The sequence below is a fragment of the Esox lucius genome, chromosome 17 (assembly GCF_011004845.1).
Source record: "Esox lucius isolate fEsoLuc1 chromosome 17, fEsoLuc1.pri, whole genome shotgun sequence".
Taxonomy (NCBI): domain Eukaryota; kingdom Metazoa; phylum Chordata; class Actinopteri; order Esociformes; family Esocidae; genus Esox; species Esox lucius.
Genome location: NC_047585.1, coordinates 17,336,445 through 17,357,446, shown reverse-complemented (window position 1 = coordinate 17,357,446; position 21,002 = coordinate 17,336,445). Strand labels below are relative to the sequence as shown.

Sequence of the window (21,002 nt, the reverse complement as noted above, 5' to 3'; positions counted from 1 at the left end):
CAACCAGAAGTTCGAATATTGTGTTTTTTTAGAGGGAATATTCGAACGTCATTTTTGAGGAATTTTGACAGACCTAGTGTGTGGACAGGTGTCTTTTATACAGGTAACGAGTTCAAACAGACTCAGTTAATACAGGTAATGAGTTGAGAACAGGAGGGCTTCTAAAAGAAAAACGAACAGGTCTGTGAGAGCCGGAATTCTTACTGGTTGGTAGGTGATCAAATACTTATGGTCATGCAATAAAAGGCAAATTAATTATAAAAAAATCATACAATGTGAGTTTCTGGAATTTTGTTTTGTTTGTCTCTCACAGTTGAAGTGTACCTATGATAAAAATGACAGACCTCTACATGCTTTGTGAGTAGGAAAACTTGCAAAATCGGCAGTGTATCAAATTCATGGATTTTCTCAAATTTCTTACATTTTTCAGCACATTTTGTCATTCATTTTATGCAATTGCATTTACTTGTATTAATTAAGGCGTGGAGCAGTCTCACTCCATTTGCAATTTTAAAGCTTTATTGAAGATAAAGTAGAGTGGTGGAAGACAGGGGCAAGGTCTTGGGGTTAGTAGGATGGAATCAAAGCCACCGTGACTCTAGAATATGTTCCAACTGAATTATCCTGCTGCTCATTCCTCTACATCATTTAAAATCAAGGTCGTTGTACAAAACGTAGCTTCAACCGCATGTTTTCTGGCTCTGGCTCAAACCATCTGTGTCCAGGACCAAGCAGAACTTCAACAACGTATTCACATTATAGAAATCTTTGGAGGGTCAGATGCAGACCTGTTGTGGAGAACAAATGTTTCTGGTCGTGCAACTGACGGAGCAAAAATGAAGGGAAGCCAGGCAAAGGGTCAGACGCTGAAACCACAGGCCAGAGTGTCATTACATTGCTGAAGAACTTGCTTTCACCAATAACACCCTTCAAAATCTTTACTGTAATCGTTAAGGCTCCACTTGGCATACAAATGCCTCTTTGACTCTGATAAATCCTTCTTTTGTTTTCTGACTGTGCACTAATCAAGCCAATAATAAAATGTAATAGAATTAAAGGTGGGGACTTTCCATAGCAGGGAGTTTGAACTCGATTTCCTTTAAAAGAGAAATAGTCTTAAAAATTGTGTCATTATACAATAACACATTAAGGTCTAGCCTTTTGCCTAGTTGGATGTGTAAAGGCCAAACAGAGGCCATTTACTCAGAATGAACGAGCATCAAAAGGCAGAGTTTCCCCTTTTTGTTTTCTGTGGTGGCATACTGTTGCATGCAAAACTCCTCTCAGTTGTCAATGTGCAGTTTAACTCTGCACAGCTCCACAGTGACACTATGAGCACTGCATTCCTTTTCAAATGTCACCACTGATTAGTTTCACATCTCAAGTCACCCACAGTGATTTATAATGACTCTCTTTCCATGCTTCGCCGTGGAGTACGGCAGACACATCACACGACAACAGCTAGCACTCAGCCAGGACCTGTAAATTCATTTTTGACTTATTTGCTGCTCTACCGCCGTGGAATGACAGGAATAAACGGAAATGAACTCCAAATATGGTCAAGAGACAATGCAGAGTGTAGCCGCTGTCCAATGAAAACACAGTTCACGTAAGCAATTGCGCGAGCGGCGTAAGACTGACAGCCAATCACTTCGGTGCCCTGAGCCGGTGGATGGGTTGCTGCGTTCATCCAGGCTAGAGGCCAATGGTCACTCTGAACGCATTCTTTCACCCCTCTATCTCCTCCAGCACTGGCCCACCACATACCAATGTTATTGTACACCGTCTGAACCTCCCCTCTGACGAGCTGCGGCAGTATGAACGGGTCCGTCCAGAGTTCACGCGAAGACACTCGCGCACCATAAGAACAATGACTGCGTTGACTGCAAAAGCGTACGCCTAGCCCTCCCCTGTGAAACGCGTGTGAACAGTAGACTGTAGAGCGGCGTGCCTGAACGTCAAGGCGCCACGCAGCACCTGCTTGGTACTCTGTTTTGGGCACAGCTGCACGGCTGGGAAAAGTCCCTGGGTTTCAGTGGTTTAGTCTATAGAGAGGAGAGAGGCGGCCGCAGCATGCCACAGGCTGGTCCCGGGTCAGACAAACAGCAGGACCGGGGGAATCACAGAGACGAGTACTCATTCTGAGAGGAGGGAAATAGTGCTGCGTGCACGCTCCACTTCCTGAACATAAGCGCTGTGTTTACCTCTGCTCCCCAGAGGGTCCTCTCGCATGCGTGATTGTGCCGGCATGAACTCTGTTGTTGGCCGTGCCAGCTACAGGGACAGACCTCAGACGCGCTGTCGACAGGCCGGACGTGTCACGGACGTGCCCTTCGCGGTGGTCCGAGGCTTTACAGCTCAGGCACAACAACGTGATAAGTTCAATCTTGTCAACTTGGTTCACTGGCGATCATTTTCGGGTCAAATTGCCAGGGTATTATTGGATGGGAAAGGAGCAGAGACGGCCAGCGCGGCAATGTTGTTTAATCCGGTCCTTTTTGTCCGCGTCGGAGTCGGCTTGACAGCCAAAGCACCCCAGCCCCCTTCTCATTTCCTCAGTGTTTACAAGTGAAAACTTCCAGTAAGTCTCAGACTGCTTTCGCCACTGACATTACATTCATTTTCACACTAGTTCAATGGAAATGACGGAAGTACATTTTCCATGATTAAAACCACAAGGGCCGTGACAAAGAAACAGGATGTTGTGTGGCTTTGAAAGAAACAGAAACGTCAAGCGAGCCAGCCACACGCCACCTGACATACTGTCAACACACCACATCTACTACTCCGCTTATGGCAATTAAAGAAACACATCGCATTTCATAATAAACCAAACAGCTCATTTGGCAACACTTAAACTCAATTTCTCACTTCTGTGAAGTCCCTCTAAAGCTCTGTGTTATCGATGTGAAGTTCAAATCATGTTTCTGGATGCATCTCGCCATAGTGGGTATGGGCCACACTAATAATGAGGGCAACAGATTCTGGCTACCTTACTCAGGCATTTACGCCTTCAACACAACACTTTAAAAAAAGCGTTGTGCCATTGACGTCAATCCTAGTCATTGTCAGAAATGTTTGAGTATCAACGCCCCCTGATCTCACAAATCCCCCCAGTGAATATGAAGTGTCTTCACCATTACTTGCAGCTTCAACACACTATTTGGCTCAGGAGACTAGGGCAACCAGAAGAAATAGAAGAAAAAGTGAATCTGTAAAAACTCTAGAACAGTATGAGGCCTATTACACCAACATAGGCCTTAACCCTATTTCACCATGTCAAATCATGAAGAAAGATCTCCTGTGATGTCTGGTGAAATCATGGGAGGGTAACTAATAAGGGTGTGATTGATTTATTAAATATAGCTCATATTTTAGTTCTTAGTAAATGCGTTGGCCTATTGATAGCCCTGAGCATGCACACAGACATGAAGCTGGAGAGCTACAGATGTTACATCTTAATCTGATCATTTTTTTTTTATTTTACTGGAAATGCTGATGAGCTTGAATTAAATAAACATGCCCAAACACATTATATTATTAACACAATGGCACTTGTAATTACAGCCAGCTTATAGCCAAACCACTGTCAACAACCAACAACAACATTTTCAAATCCTTTCAAAATATGATTATTTTGCTGGGACAGTACAGGTCACATTCCAGAGGTCTAAAAGTACAAAGTACTTGGCAGTGTTCACCAGGCGACTGCAATTCCAAATTAACTCGTAATTTCAATGAAAGGGAGTTATTCAGGTCTAAATTGGGGACTTCCCTCACCTGGTGAACACAGCCAAGTACTGGCAAACACAGGGGAAGTGCTTGTACATTTAACACCTCTGTCAAATTGAAATGTGACCTCTATAAAACTTGTGAGTTCTCTAACGTCAGTTTCTTGCAGTCAACTGTAAAATGTCTGAGCTCTGGAGTCATGCCGCAGACAATGGATTTATCTACCCGTCCAGAGAAGGAGCCCCCAAACAATCTTTTTGCATGGGTCCCATTGGGGTTGACTGAGTCAGTTGACGGGTCAGTGGATTCTAATACACCATGTGCCCTCTCTTTACCCGAGGTGGCCTTAAACCCACCAGCGGGCCCCAGCGTGTCCCCGGCAAGTTGTGTTGGGCTCAGTAGGGTCGGAGGGGGTCAGTTAATCCCAAATCAGATGACTCCTCACAAGACCTTGCATTGCTCCTCAACTAAGAGAGAACTGGATAAAATAGCTCAGGAATTGTCAGCAACCAACTGTTGACAGTTACCACTGTTGAAGAAGGGGCTTTTCCTTTTATGGTTATTATTCCCTAAAAAATAGAAATCAAGTGTTTGCACAGGCAAGACAGCAGACATGGTGGAAGGACGGGGTTTCCCGCACTGCTCAATGGCCATCATGAGGCTACCTCCTGGCCTAGTGCTCACCAGACAGACCTAACATGAATAGGCAAGGTTGAACAGAGTGCAGTCTGTGTGGGTCTTGTCTACATGCGAGCGTGTGACTGTGTCTGCCAGTTAAGGGGGAATTACAAAAAAAATAAAAAATAAATAGAGCCATGACTGCTTCAAGGAATTAACGCATTCCCTGCCAACGAAAGATTGTCAGGACCTAAATTCATCATTCACACTGTCGACAGTGGGGATAATACTTTGGAGGGATTCGAGGTCACAAAGGCACCATGCACCTGCTTTGGGACAGCTGCCAAAAGAACTGGTGGAAAATACCGTAGTAGCCAACTCTCCCTGACTCAGAACTCACATCACTCCCATGTTGAGTTGATTTAGATTAGTTTATGGTGGACTGGGGCACAACATTTTGGGAATCCTAATCGTGTAACAACGTGTTGCTATTACACACACAAGTGCACTTCATAAGTTTGTTGCCAGGAATACTAGCCTCTCTAATGTCAGGCTTCAGACCTGTTACTAGTCGTGCTGAACGCTCCAGGAACCATATTTGTACCAGTACAAACTGGTACTGCACCAATTATGTCCCTGTAAAGCTTTACGACGTCTCTTAAGGTGCAGCACCAGATAATTAGCAAGATTGGTGTTTACGTGTATTATAATGAACATGAAAAATAACACTCTGAAACACATTAAATAAACATAGAATACAGAACCAGCTTGAAAACAATTAGCATATTCACATTTCTGAGCTAGTTTTTAGTAATACATAGTCCATAGTCACAAGCCAACTAACTGTCCCTGTTGCCCAAAGCTAAAACTGATAATTTACACATTCATTGCAGTTTTACTAAATTGAATCAACATTGCAAAATTAAATGTCATTGCTATGTCTGTAGAGCCTTATCTGAAAATCTAATCACCTGACTTCAATCTGAATCAATCGGTTTTGATTTAGCTTGGTAGGCCTTTTGCCACATTGTCTCAGTTTAAACATCCAGTTATATGCTTTTTAGGTTTTCACTTGCTGCCCTAATTTGAGTGTGTACAGCCTATTACCTGTTATTCCCTGATTTAACAAGCAACTGAGCAGATACTGAGCAGCAAGCAAGGTAAGTAGCTAGCTAGTAATGTCAGACATTATCAAACAATTGAAGCTAGCTCTATGATGGTTGAAATTTTCAATGGAAAATGTGTGTAAATGTTGGTCTAGGTAGCTATACGTATAAAGAATCAGAGTAATAACTAATAATAAGCAATACATTAATATTTATAACATTATCCCCACATCCATTCCACTCGGCTAGTGTGTTTCAAGGGGAGAGTCAGGCTTTAGCAAATGTTTTTAAACCTACGCACTGACTAGTATGATTGGAAAAAACTACATATAATAGCTTAATGATACTTCAGGATGATAGCTTGTTGAACTCAAGTAAAACTAAAACGTCTGTGCATATGCTTTAACTGATCAGGTCTATACAGGACCACCACTGATAACGTTCTTACTACCCTAAAAAAAAAATCAGTTGTTTGATTTTCATTCTCTTTAATGTCATTCTCTATTTGAGGACACATTGGGGCTATAGGAAAAAACTGATACAAAAGTTTGGGCTTTAGTCTACTCCAATAATGTTCCAAAATCTAAATATGTGTAAGTAGGCAAACCAAACTGAAGGATTTAGGTATATGGTTGGTAGTGACTGCTATGCATCAGAATTTTATAGGGATGTATGGTATAGGAAAATGTTGGTATGGTATAGTAATAATTGATTGTAGAAAACAAGACATGCATAGCTTTGAATAGTGATTCTGCCATATCAATCTTTACATTGCCCTACAAAAATTGTGAGTGTCATAAAGGAAAACCGATTTCAAGTTTTCCGGAGAGTCATCCCTTTCATAATAACTAGTAGCTCAAACAGTTCAAAAGCTACAGTCAAATTTGTAGCAGGAAAATAAAAAGCACCCTGTACGTGCCAACCGCTAAATAGTGGAAGTCTGCGGTTACTTGTGTAACTCATGTTCTATGAAGGAAGCATAAATGCAATCAGTGGGAATTTTTCATTAGAGATCGGGGGGAATTCCTCCATGGTCTGCGTACCTGGGTTATAGAAATGCTGGCATACTGCAAGTATCAGTGATCCCCTGTGACATATGAATTACAACTGATGCAATAATTCTATCATTCTATTTCCAAGCCCTACAATTTAGTATGAAGAAGACATCTATTCTCAGGAGACCCATTGAATCAAAGCTCAGCTATGCATGCCACCCAGATGAAGTCACGCCAAATTCCTCCCAGTTCCACAACTATTTTTTACCACACCCCTGCCCACCGGGAATGGGGTCAACAAGAATCAACTTTGCAATAAGCTTACAAGTCCTTATAGATATACAGGTGATAATAATCTTAGACATACCCGGATCATTTCGGCCACATAGCTCTCTGGGCCTGTGTACTCGGTGGAGTCCTTCACCTTGACCAGCACTATGAAGAACAGGTAGTGCCACATGTTGTGCTCCACCTTGATGTGCTCCTCGAACGTCACCGTTTTGTTGTCAAACTTGTCCCTTTCCAGGCCTGCACACGAGGGAGACAGTTGAAAAATTGTCAAACTAACTGACATAAAGTTGTGTTCTGTGAATGCATGTGTGGCAATAATGAGTCAGTGATTATGGTCTGGTGGCTTTAATGTCGTTAGTTGGAGTGACTGAATGCACAACAATGACAAGATGGAACCTGGTTTTTGGAAAAGAGAAGTAATACACTTCAGAGAAAGTATAGAATATAATAAGCCCCTCATGTCATTACCGCAAGCGCCCCCCTCCTCCCCCACTCAAACAGAAAATGTTTGAACGCAGGACCGTAGGCTGCTTTCTGCATAACCGCATTTGCTAATTGGGGTAGATAGTGGGCAGAGTTATTTCCTTCCTGGTTGGCCCTTTCTGGGGTTTATCACCTGGTCGGCCCTTTCCGGGAGTTATCTTCTAGCGGGGGCTGCAGCGTCTCTGGACCCCCGTCTCGGTCCTTAGTTTTACACTGCAATAGTCTTGTAATAGCGTCAGTCTGTCCTGTCGCAGTCCCAATTGTTTATGTTGCATTCATTTATATGATGTGGGCTAGGCTCAGGAAATTACATTTAATTGATTGCTCGATTGATGTGCTTCTCAGCTTTATATCATTGAACAGTTTAAATAGGCTTTAGTAACAGTAAAATACTGTAGTAATAGTTGGTGATCAGACAGAGCACAGTGCCAATGCACTGTTAAGAGTGTTCTGACAGAGGAGGGTTTCACGGTTAGACGAGTGTTTCTCTGTTAGAGGAGTGAGCACACTAACATGGTCAAGAACCTGCATGGCAACAGGAAGAAGTTACTCCTCCGCATCGCATCAGCCATGACTAACCATTCGGGTTCTGGGAAGAGGAGGCGTTGTGTTGTTTACACTGCTGAGCAGCCTCACTCTGCCACAGGCCAGCTGTGAGCTGCAACAGTAAGAGCCTCAGACAGACTTCCAGTGCGAGTTGAGACCTCTTGACCGCACCGTCTGTTCATTGTCACCTTACGACACTCCCCGCACTGAAAGGCTAGCGTGAGATAGTACTGATTTTGATAGACTAGTCATCCCAAGCCAAAACCACCACAGCTCAGGTGACTGTCTCAGGCTGAACACCGACCCGGTGGTTTCTAGTGTTGGATACGGGCCAGTAGAGCCCATACCGGCACAGGTTGGCCCACTCACCGCATATGAAGCAAGTGGTCTTCAGGACTTCCTCTTTCTTCTGCTTCTCACTCCTGAGGTCAGCAAAGGTGTCGATGATGACACCAAAGATAAGGTTAAGGACGATGATGATGACCAGGAAGAAGAACAGCAGGTCATAGATCACCCTGCCAGCAAACAGAGGCTCCTACAAAAGACACCAAAGTTAGGAAAACTTAAAAAACGCACACTGAAACTAATAAACCAGTCAACTATAAAAGGATAGTTGACAGTGAAGAAACATGTTGATTAGCAACAACAACAGCTAACATTGAGATTGCCGTGAGGCTAACAAGATATTGGTCACTTCCTCTGTCTGGACCTGTGGTAAACGGTTTGATAGGGGGGTCCAGTTTTGTACCTCTTTGGATGGCTTCCGCAGGACATCACCTACACCGCCTCCACTTCTCAGTCCATGACTCAGAACAGTGACGATGCACATGAGCAGTGAGTCACATGACCTCTCCTTATCCTCGATCACCATTGCTGAAGGCTGGGTAGCGATGGCAGCTAGAGAGTGACATGAAGAAATTTTTATTACACATAGTGTACATCCACAACAAGAATGCAACCCTCCCACTGACTGCATTTTCCCAGCACAGGAACCGCTGACAATACAAACTTGGCCCTTTAACAGCATCCACAAAACAAGTCACCAGACTTGCATCGTTAATTTGGGAGGGGATGATGGTTGTTAAAGCCCATGAGGTTTGACCCCCAAAGCCCCCAGTCCTGACCGGGTCGGCTAAGCACATGAAGCCAAGGTGCAGTTCAAATACAAGTCAACAGGGTCCGTTAAAATGCCCGGGTCCCAACCACATGCAAACCCACCCCCCCACCACCCGAGATCCTTGAAGAGCAAAGCTGACAAGCTTCCCAATGCCTGATGGCAATTAACCCCTGACCTCTCCTCCCTCTTGCTCTGAAACCTCTAGCAACAGACACACACGTTAAAGTCTAAGCCCCTATGTGCTTCCATGCGTTCAGCTAGGCCCAACCAGAAGTAATCCCATGACTGACCCGCTGCACAGGTTTATGGCTCAGTGTAACTCTGGGAAGCATCCCCCAGGACCAGGGCTGACTCAGGACACAGGAGAACCCTTCAACACACATGCAAGCCCAGTCAAACACACACACACACCTTTTTCATGAGAACATACCATCCATGATATTTTCCGTGGAGCAGTTCTCTCCGTTGTCCTTCCCACACACTCCTGCTGACAGGAACTCTCCCACCATGCTGGCTCCACTCTCTGCCAAACAGGAAAACATAGGGTCAGGAGAAACCTCGATGCCTTATTTGGATCAACATTGTCTGTTGCAAACACTGAACCATATTTGGCCTTGCAGAGTTAATACATAGCAGGAAATCTGGTGTAAGTCATTTTAAATGAGACAGTCAGAATGGGGAGGACAGACAGAGGAAGCTATTTGTTTTGGAAACTTTAAGTGACCTTACCAAGTGTTCTGTTAGGTATCCTGTCAATATTGAGGAGGAAGTCATCCTGGAAGAAGATGTAGCCGACGATGGAGAACAGGTAGACCAGGATGAGAGCCAGAACGGCTGTTAGCAGGATGGAGCGACCATTGCGGGTTACACTCTTGATCACATTGAGCAGCGTCTCTTCTCTGTATACCAGGTCAAAGAGCTGCATGGCAAGCCAGAGACAAAAATGTCTTAGTGGGAGTGGGGCAGGGGAGGGAGTGGTTGAACAAATGAGACCAGTTCTTACCAGAAGACTGTAGAAGAAGACATGGACGAAGACACCCAGACTACAGATGATCAGATAGAGGAGGTGGTAAAGGAACTCCACATCCATGATCATGGCCTTGTAGCCCCTTGTGAACGTCCCTCTGTTTCCGACAAAACTCATCAAGAAGATCATCTTATTGCCCACCTGAGGAAAAGTTGGAAACACGGTGGGATTGAGTCAAAGAGCAACTTTCCTATGTTCATATAAAGGCAGGTGTTTGGTGTCCTACAAAACAAAGTGAAAATATAAACATAAGCTAACTGGCATGCCAAACACCCAACTAAACTTTCCCAGAGCCTGGCATCAGCATAAGGTAAAAAGAGTGACAATTTCACTCAGTAAGACCCGGACATCAGCATCATAAAACATACGTTGTGTAAAAGTCATACATCCATCCAACAGGTCTTTACACTTTAGAAGACACGGTTGGTTGGTCTGGTTGAAACACAACTCAGTGGGATCCCAGTGAGGCACCCAAGGGTCAGACGAGGACAACGGACCAGTTGTTTCAGGACCAGGGCCGAGTGAGCGGAAACCCGCCCGGTCACACACAGGCTCGCAAACACACTCACATTGAAGGCCCCCAGGAGGAACAGTGTGGGCTCCAGACCCACAGAGAAGATGAGGCGAAGGATAGTGGAAGCAATGAGAACCCGCACGCCGTGAGGTTGGGGCAGGATGATGACGATGGCCAGGGACACCAGCATGGCGATCCACAGTAGGGCTGACAGGTGACCATCCAGGGTGCCTGGGGGTAGAGGAGGGTGGGCAGAAACTGGGTGAAAAGGAGGGAGGGATGGGGCTCGGATAGAGTTGTCCACGTAAGACAACTACTTGATGTTTGTTGAATTCATGTTTGTTTGTTAGATTCAAACTAAACTACTTTCACCTGAAATTAGCTACTGAATATTTGAGACAAATTACCAAATTATTTTTTTCTTGAAATTCCATCATCATCTTCAAATTAATAGACTGCCTTAACTGTTTTACAAAATCTTGGCTAAATTACATTTCTGATGCTCCTGTGAAATTAGCCAGCCTTTACCTGTACCAAGCTAATCTAGAGTCACTAACACTAGTGACTGCATACATTTACATATTTATCCCCTGTCGGAATTGAACCCACAACCCTGGAAATACAAGTGCCATCCTCTTACCAAGCAATCTACAGGCTTTCAGTTCTGACACAGATCACTCAGGGAGGCTAAGAAAATGCTCAAACCAGGAATGATGTCCGCCAAACAAGTTTGTTTGTTTGAATCAGGCTGGAAAATAAATTCTTTAGTAACAACTGCCTTCTCTTTGGAAAGGCATCAGACAGATAACGAACTACAAAACAAAGCTTCCTGTTGTTGTGGAACAGGCACAGCCAAAGAAGCCTAAACCCCTGATGCCACCCTTGACCATCAGTGCGACTCATTAACTACAGTATTTTGCCGAAAGAATCAGCACATCTGTGGACGAAGCTATCAACATGGGCCTCCACTACATTCTCCAACAACTCAACAACCTTAAAAACTATTTGTGGACTTGGACTCCGTGTTCTACACCATCAGAACTGCTACAAAACAAATGCTCGCAGTTGGACGTGTCCACATCCAACTATCAGTGGATCGCTGACTTCCTAATCAATAGGATGCAACATGAAAAAATGGGTATGCACTTTTTGAACACATGCTCTCACTTGTACTTTACTCACTCAACACCAACGACTGTACCACCAACAATGCATCTGTCAAGCCACTCTAGTCTTACACCACTATAGTCAGTCAAATCTTCAGATTACACCAATATAGTCAGCGGAAAAACCTGGAACTTAACACAGACAAAACTGAGGCAGTTGACTTCAGAAAAAAACTGAGATAATGAGTTGGGAATGTAGCCAATAAGACATCTGCGCATGGACTACCTCATTAAATATGGCCTGTTGGCCAAAGTCTTTGCTAATATCTTTAAACTGTTTTGAGGAGAGAAGTTGGCATATATGACCCAATCTCTTCCCCTTTTCATGACTGCAATAACTGCCTCATCCAGAGTAGGTGGAAATGCTTCCACATCAATGAATTGCAAACATTTTATGAAAGTAGAGGGAAAGAAAATCACTGAATCTTTTATTGAATTCAGAGGGGTAACCATCCGGCTAGAGGTCTTGACCTGCTGGTTTGGAAGGGGTCTTGACCTGCTGGTTTGGAAGGGGTCTTGACCTGCTTTAGGGAACTAGGGTCTGCTTGGAAGAAGAGAGTAGTTTCTCAGTTACAGACTTGACCTGGGGGATTATATGGTTGATTTATATTTTACAAAGCTGTCTGAACAATAATTTGTATAGTTTGGTGCATTACTGAAACTAATTTTATTTGGTGTAGATAGAAGATTTTTACAGGGAGAATATGTGTGATCGTATCACAAAACTTTCCTTTTTTTGTTTCACCACTGGATGGATAACGAGCATTCCCCTTCTTTGTGGATGTGGTTAATTCTATGATACAGCCCCTCACATTTAGTAAAGAAGAGGTCTCTTAATTGTCATTATTTTAAAAGAAAAGTATGATTTTAGTTTTCCGAAATATCTAGGATAGATGTTAAAATTCCACATCCAATCATTTGGCCTGGGAGAAAGAGTCTCTGGGAGAAAGTATGTGGGCTGTGATCTGTGATTATGTGTCATGGTAATATGTTTTATAATAAGGGAGTGAATTGGCAACAAGCAGAAAGTAGTTTATTTGGGAGTGAGAATGACAGGTATATACCATTCCTGTTGGTTGGGAGACCCACCAGACTTGAAATAAATAGTTTTTTTATTTTTATGATTTCAGGTAGGGGCATGGTGGGTGGAGGATTGTCAAGCAAACAGCTTAGGTCTCTAAGGCCAACCAGATTAGTCTGAGAAATATCTGGTACCAGAGCTAGGAGTCTCCTGAATAGGTGTGTATTGATGGTTGGGTCATAGATATTATTGACAGTAATATCTCGCACTACGATCAGGTAGTGACCATCCCTATCAGCGTTAGATGTTCTTTATTGGAAAGGAAGGTAGTGATACACCTGGACCACCCGTCTACAGAGATGCCTGCTATGGAAGTCAATATTTGGGTGGGTTTCTGATAAAACATCCAAGTACAGATTTACGATAGCTCTTGACCTTGCCTCTCTTAATTCACTGGATCAAACCCTGGCTGTTTCATGAGGTAAATGTAGGCCCCACAGTCCACTTGTTTGCAATTGGTAGTGTTGCATAGTTTGTGTTCCAATCAAAAGACAAGGCCTATTTTTTTACCCTAGTAGGCTTGTCACTAGACATCACACATTATTAAACCTTATGAAATCCTGATCCAGAATACACAAGCAAGTCTACATCAGGATGTCTGAAAAGCAAAAAAAATACATTTTGTAAACGCCAAGTCAATGTTCAAACCTAAAACCAGTTGTGATTTTGTGGCAGGACTTATGAAGACCAGTTCATGCTCAATAACCCACAAATGTGGCTGAGATAAAGCAGATGTTTGTAAGTGGGCCAAAATTCCTACACAACTGTTTTAGAGACTGATCAACAATGAAAGGATATGGTTTCAGTCATTGCAGCTGAAGTGGCACAACCTGTCACTGATTGTAAGGGGTCAGGTAGTTTTTTTACTGGGGGGTTTAGGGTGTTGCAAACTTTGTTCATTATATAGATAAAAGTATTGAAACGTCTTATTTGTTCATTTAGTTTCCCTTTATTTGACACATAACTTTAAAAAAAATGATTTGATAGAATGAGTGTGGAATTGTGCAAGAAAGATAAAATTAGAACGAAAGTAGTACAGTGAGAACACAGTGAAAGAGAAATGTTCAGATTATAAAGGTAGCCTAGACTGTAGGTGTCCATGAGGCTGGGATCCGGACATTTTCCTATTTTCGATTTCTATAATTATCCAAGCAAGACTCTAACAACACAATGCAACAAATGATAATCATTGTTATTACTTGAGTATAAAACTAAATCAACCATACCCACAGCAGCAATTTCAACTGTAGGAGATATCTGTCCACCAGTCAATTTTCTGTAAAGATGTCATTGGAGGAGGTAGGGGGATTTTTTTCTGTAATGTTTTTACCTGTCAATTAATTTGGAAATAAAGAAATACTGCAAATTATTTATTAAATGAAAAAAAGTCATCAAACATGTTAATGTAAATATTTTTCAGGGGATTTACACAAATCTATTTAGTGAGACAAAGATCAATTTACAAAGATCAATTTAGTAAGACATCGCCCCAACGCCTCCTCATAGTTCCGGCTTGGTGCAGTAATTTCAGCTGTTAGACATGTTCAGACACATTCTCTTCCCGGGAAGGAGAGGCACAGCTCTAGAACTTAGTGCTACCGGTTACATAACACAGAAAGTTGTGACACATCTAAATGTTGTGGCTGAGTGAAGCTTTATCATGAGCTTACCTGGCACTAACGTGGCTAGGTTCCAGCTCTGTTCTGTACAACAAAGACAACATTAATCAGTGAACTGTTTGTGTGTGTATGTCAGTCTTCCTGTGTGCATGGGATTGTGTGTACGTGTGTGTTTAAAGGGATGGTGTGGTATGTTTAAAGTGATTTATTCATTATTTGTCTACAGTACCAAAGAATTTTGAGGTTTAGTGAGTCAATGCTTAAAATGAACAGCACAATGACAGGACGTCTACAGGAACAGTTAACAAGCAAGCAGTTCATATAGACTGGAAGACAAAATGTTATTTGTGTGTTGCAGAGGATAATGAAGCACTGGGAGAAACATTCTGTTTTGCAGGTGCCTTCTCATCTGTCCATATATGTTTTTGGATTGGAACAGACATGGATGGATCCATATCTATCACCACCTGCTAGCTGATCCTATTGAACAGACTTCAAACTGTTTACAGCTCTTCCTAAGTAAAATAGTTGTATGCATAAAGAGACAGGCCAACAACTTGAAGCGATTCATGAAAATATACAAATTGTAGATATTAGTCGTCTTTCCCCTTTAAGCTGAAAAACAGGTCAGTCGGTTTGCCGTATACACTTTGAGGCCCCAGCCAAAAGCAGGCTTTTCACCCCCCCCCCCCCCGCCTCCTCTCTTTTCCTCTCTGTGCAGAGATCACATGACAGGTGCTTGTTACATAACTGTGGGTGCTAAAAATACCCCCAGCTCCTGACAGATTCATGAGGGAAGGTCTGGGAGTGATCCCGTCCGCTGGCCGACAGCAAGCCAGGGAGCCAAGAGCCACTGAGGGAGGACGGGCCATCTCTGGCCTCTCCAAACCCCATTCATTCCTGTCTACTCCAACAGATTCCACTACATCGGTACAGCGGGGTGAGTGGAGGATGCAGCCAAGGCTCAACCCCCGCACTACACCTGACTGTCTGACATCAAAAGAAGGTCACGTGTTCCTGGGTTGAAAGGCCAAACAGGCACGTCTGTGGGAAAATCATTTGAGAGTGGTTTTAAGCAGTGTCATTGAGTACATTGGGAACAAAGAGGGAAGGGGGGTTTGTGCTGTTAACATGGCTAAGTTAGGCAAGAAAAGCTGTTATGGTAGCTATGCCGTAGGACCATTGTCGCTCAAATCTACTCTTGCATATTGGTACCCTTCCCCATACCTGCATTATGTTGGCCACAATCTATCTTTACACATATTCCTCAAAGTTATCTCAACGTCACACTTCCACACACTTAGTATTGCTGTAAAAGTAATTACAATTCTACCAGGCCATGAATCTATGGCTCTGCCACATAGCATCAACTCCCAACCGATGCAGGAGATCTGAAGATTGCGGCAAGCCTTCCTCATGGACATGCGCAACGCCATTCTGCTTATTTTTCCTCCACGCTGCTTGTGCAATCAGGAAATCACAAGAGGCAATGCCTGACAATCTCAGTTAGTCCTGCAGGTGCTCAAGCTGCCTAAGAGAGTCACTAGAGAGTGATGAAAACAGAAAATCCCTGCTGAACACACCGCCCCCTCCCTGTGCGATGCTGGCAACTTTGAATCACTGACTGGGCTTCCTAGCTACCTGACAGCCGGCAGCACAGTCAAGGGATGAACTTAGACTGTAGTGGGCAGCTTGGTGCTACAAAAAGTGCCTCAGAACGCTGTGCCATTTGGGATTCACTTCGCTTTTACAAGCAAACGGATTGACCATTAAAAAGAGGCAGCCACTTAACGGCTGACATGGTTATGGACCAACTTATTGTGTGTGTTCAAGAGTTACCACTGAGCAATAAGAATAATCAAGCCAAGGTTTAGCATGATGGTTTCACACACTAGAGGACATGTCCTGATATGAACCTTGCATTCTGATGCAAAGCTCTCTGAAGACACTGGAAACCACATGAATGTATTTTAGCTCTAAGCTACAACCGTTTGTTTCTGTTTCTGAGGAAGTTCAAAACAAAAGGGACTGCGCCGCTTGACCCGAGCCTGACGGAACAATGTCAAGTTTATGTGAGTCACAATGTGGGTCTTCTCTCTGCAAATCTGCCATGGAACAATGGAGACTTTAATGACTGCTACGGCTGCACTTTAGACATCACCACTGACCAACACTGCTCTTATGCATGGAGAGAGAAAGAGAAAAAGAGACAGAAATACAAAGAGAAAAAGTTACATTTATTGAGTGAAAATATTTTAATTTGTTTATTTATTTCTTGACAATCCACTGAGGCATTTGTTTCCAAACGAACATTGGCGGGTAAAGTAAAGAATAGGCGCATTTAAAGCTCGAATTCAAAGCCCAACATGAGGCAAACCACTAGAGCTGATCCATTATGCCTTACGCCTTGTACAAGACAGATACGCTACACCTACACCTAATGAGGGCCTACCGCCCAGTCGGAAACATTTGTTAATAAGGAAAGTTCAAATGTCACCGTCAGGGGCAGGGGTAGGACAGCCAAAGGGGAAAGCTGGCTGTTGAAACCGCATTTGCAAAACTTATATTCATAATTTCAACTGATACATTTATTTTCAAGCACAATCTAATTAATTTTGCTTGGTTTTCTGCTTATGGAATATTCATTATTTGAAAAGAGATAGGGTTGGGAGTTGACAGGGTTCCACCCCAGGCTTTGTAAGGTAAGCAGTTGACACCTTTCAGGCTAGCCCAAACACTACAGTCTGTGCTGTGGGTATAATGTTCGCTGGCAGGCTCAGGGATGACCAATCCACATGAACACAGTAAACACACACAGACCAGAGACAGAGGCATGCCAGCGTCAGTGTGAAGCCTGGAGTCTGGTGGCAGGTTCACTGAGTGGTGTGTGTGTCTGTGTGTGCGCTTATTTACGTGTGTGTGTGTGTCTGTGTGCCTAAGTGTGTCAGCTCAACCCCCACATTGATGATCAGGTAGGGGCCTGGTTCACAAGACATCTGATCTGACATGCCAGTGACAGGGGGATCCGGGAGTTCAGATTGGGTGTCGTTATAATTATGCATGGAGGTGCGATGAGGTTTACATGCCATTAGTAAGAAGGGCGTGACGCTGCGCCCTGACCACAGGCATTGCATCCAGCCACGAATCACCAATCACACAGAAATTCCTTAACACTGGCAGGTATTGTTTTTAATATCCAATTCACAAAAACGTATGGTGTGATATGGCGTCGGAACATGCCTCCTTCAACTGTACTAGTTTTATATTTTTCACAGCAGAGGAGTACATTTTGCTGAAACAGCAGCGGGCCAGATTCAAACCCATGCTACAACAGTACATGTTCACCGTCCCGTTGTCCTACATTTCGCTTAAGAAGGAATTACTGTTGAAATGAACAGCTTTGCAAAGTGAAGTTGTAAGGCCATTGGATTGCAGTTTGCCGAAGACTAGCGGCCAAGTTCAACGTTCCATCCATCTTGTGGCTCTGTGTAATGGGCGTTGTGATGCAGTTCCCCATGAATGAACACTCTCTGTGTCACTGACTCCAAAATCCTGTTTTGGAACTGTCAGACTGGTAGAGCAAAAGAAAAGCCTAACGTGAGGTCCTCCTGGAATGATGTGGCACCTTGTGGGCCAACTGAGGTGTTGCGTGTCTAATAAATCGCAGTCTCTCCATAACAACATCAGGCCAGTGTGTGAGACATCGTATGTGACTAACCTGACAACATACTAGAGAACCAACCAAGGAATGGATCCATACTCTTATTGGTAATACAGAAGTCAGCATTTGAGTAGCCCTGGAGATTATAGAGCTGAGCAAGACAGGAGGGGAAGAGGGGGATGACAACAGAGCTCACTGACCTCCACGGACACCTTCCAGAGGGTAGAAGAAGGCCACCAGTAGGTTCATGAGCACGGCCAGGTTGAAGGAGATGCTGCTCCAGAAGGACATGTTCCTGGAGCACCAGTACAGAATGGGCTGGGCTGGAGAAGGGACGAGGAGTGCCGTCAGACATGGTCAACACACTGGGAATTCGCCACAACAACACCCCCAGTGGCATGTCCACACTGAGACAGGGATGTCAAGAACGGGTGGGGCACGCACAGATACCACATCGACTGCAAATGAAAAAACATTACACAGAGCATTCTTTGGAGGATTATCAACTAACACAAATGCAGAGGTTGTGAACAGTTGTAGTCAGAATTGCTATTAGAGCTAAATCTGATATATGAGACATATACCACTAGGAGTTTAATTATGTCTAGTACAACATTTTAAAATGTAAGTGGAGCCATACTGTATTTGGTGCCAGTAATAATGGCAATGGTTTTAGCCATTTTCCAAACAATTACTTTAGTAAATGTAGCTGTTTTTCTTGCAGCAAATAATCCAACCTAGTGGTACATGTCCTTTGACAATCAACAATGGCTTCAGGAAATGGCTACAGTGTTTGCCATGTCAGTGTCTCAGCTGAGACCCAATATGCCAGCATTTGCCCACTCAGTCCTGGAGACCCAAAAGGCTGCACATTTTGGCTTTGTAGAAATGTGAGAATAATATCCTCACTAGAAATGTGAGGATATTGTCTATTTAAACTGTTACAAGGTAATCCATATTCACATCAGATATCTCCAAACATCAACTCAAATTGAAGGTTAATTCTCTATCAAACCAACATACTGTCCAGGTTGAAGTTCACCATTGATATTACTATAACTTTTTAAATAGTGTAAAGGTCTCGTGTGTGAAGTAAACACTAAAAAGACTAAACACTAAAGCAAAACCTTCCCCAAAATATAAAAACTGTGCAAAGCCAATTAGCGTGTTTATTTGTGTATGATTTTGTCCAGCCCTTGACCAATTTCGACGTAACTGCAATTCATGAAGGTAAACCCCCCCCCCCCCCGGCCAAAACAAGCCCCACACCAGCCGCATACTGCCTACACAGCTTTTGGTCAGAGGGTTGTTCGCTTGCACGGCCGCTGCTATTTTAGAGGCAGCTTTCTCATTGAAAAGAGGAACTGAGGGTGGGGACTTTTATAAACACAAGCCGCACTCATGACTTGCGGTCAGCAGAACAACATGGTCTCTCAGATGCCGCGCGGCTGATTCATTGAGATAAGGCAGAGGCCGTGGGTCACGTGTGAGAGGGCCGACCCCTTCGAGTGGCGCAGGGCTCACATAGGGAAAGACAGGCAGACACACGCTCTCATTGAGGAAACAAAGGGTTCAGTCATACTGCGACCGCAGACCGCCGGGTGGGTGGAGGGATCATGAGCTGGGCGTCAACAGGGAGTCGCCTTATTTTATGTGCAACATGGGGGATGATTGGTGGGTGGACCCCGGGATGAGGACTTCAGCAATCGCTCCATGACTTTACCGCGGGAGCTTGCATCATCAGAAAACGAAAAAGCATTCCAGTTGGCCTCACACGGCTCCTTCCGCAAATGCTTAGATAGTTCTACTGAGGTTTGCAACCAGATTTTGGGAACGCTCAGTTTTGTTTCCAAGTGGCTAACTCTCTGCCTACACTAAAACTCCTTTCCTCTGGCCCTCTCCAGAAGCCCTCGCCCAGCGTCTCGCATGACATGTGGATTCCATTCGTGGAGTTCCACCAGACTCTACGGGACTCCTGCACGCGGCTCATGGCAGGGTACTTTCTGACTGCTCACAGCGTTCCCCGGAAGAGACCCCACCCAGACTGACCTTCAGTCTCATTAGGCCATGGAACAGGGTCATGTCCTGATCTCACAGCAGTTCAGCCTCTTATCTAACTATCTCCAACCTCCCTGCCAGCCAGGGCCACAGCCCTAACAATTGAAATATGTGTGCGTGCAATGTCTCTGGTAAGAACATAGAATTCCCATCGGACACACTGAGGCGCTGTACGTTGATGTGCAGGTTGGGAAGTTGGAGGGGGAAGAAAGGGCAGCAGGCGCTTGCGAAAACACTGGTGTGTGTCGGGGCGTGAATGTGTCAACTAACCATTTCACTTCTTTTTTTATATTTAAGACATTAGCCACAAGCCACACTCACTTTCCCAACCATTCTCCAGCTGTTGTGTCAACATTTAAATCCAACCATACACCGAACACATCTGTAATCCAGCTACGATCACATGCTACATGCCCTCCTCCCTCCCCTCCTTCATCCCAGGTTTCAGGGAGGACCCGGCCCAGCACCGGGCATCTCCTGAGGGTCCTGCAGAGTTCGGAGAGGGATGAGGTCATGTAAAGCAGGTACTTAGTATAGAGAGGTAGGAAGAGGGACGCACAGGGAACCGTGTTTGCGTTACCAGTGGTGGGCTCTTGAGTACCTCGCAGCTTCTTCTGCCAGTTCATCTCGTTGAAGAGGTCTTCGGAGCGCAGGAAGAAATCGTTGATCTTGCTGCCCTGCTCGTCCCTCTCTGTGGTGTAATACACCCTCAGCTTGGATTCGTTGGTGAGGAACTCGCAGATGTTGGGCACAGGGAACACTATCTGCTCCATGGTCCGATCCAGCCGCACAATCTGGACACAACCACATGTCCGACGGTCACAGACCCTCTCTGGGCAGGCAACTCTAGGCTCTAGAATGGGTAGGCCCCTATACGATATGGTTAGGTAGTGGCATGTCTGTACCTATTCTTCACTTGGCTAAGCCACTGTCACTGTCTGGCAATAACATCCAAACCATGTATTGAGAGTGGCTGTTTGTGTATGTA

General features: G+C 44.2%; 1 protein-coding gene across 20 annotated transcripts in view; it reads right to left on the bottom strand.

Annotated features, from left to right (window-relative positions):
• Positions 1-21,002, bottom strand: part of itpr1b (inositol 1,4,5-trisphosphate receptor, type 1b) — a 111,762-nt gene that overhangs the window by 5,175 nt on the left and 85,585 nt on the right. For 13 of the 20 annotated variants that reach the window (XM_034287513.1, XM_034287512.1, XM_034287517.1 and 10 more), the window contains 9 exons: positions 20,574-20,808; positions 18,157-18,279; positions 10,485-10,660; positions 9,892-10,056; positions 9,618-9,807; positions 9,319-9,411; positions 8,520-8,668; positions 8,141-8,306; positions 6,819-6,979 (listed from right to left, as the gene is read on the bottom strand). In XM_034287513.1, the coding sequence (XP_034143404.1) occupies positions 6,819-6,979; positions 8,141-8,306; positions 8,520-8,668; positions 9,319-9,411; positions 9,618-9,807; positions 9,892-10,056; positions 10,485-10,660; positions 18,157-18,279; positions 20,574-20,808 (1,458 nt within the window). Of the gene's footprint in view, positions 1-6,818; positions 6,980-8,140; positions 8,307-8,519; positions 8,669-9,299; positions 9,412-9,617; positions 9,808-9,891; positions 10,057-10,484; positions 10,661-13,902; positions 14,007-14,151; positions 14,380-18,156; positions 18,280-20,573; positions 20,809-21,002 lie in introns of those variants that run through there. The other 7 variants (XM_034287516.1, XM_010882051.5, XM_010882052.5 and 4 more) reach the window with 5 other exon arrangements.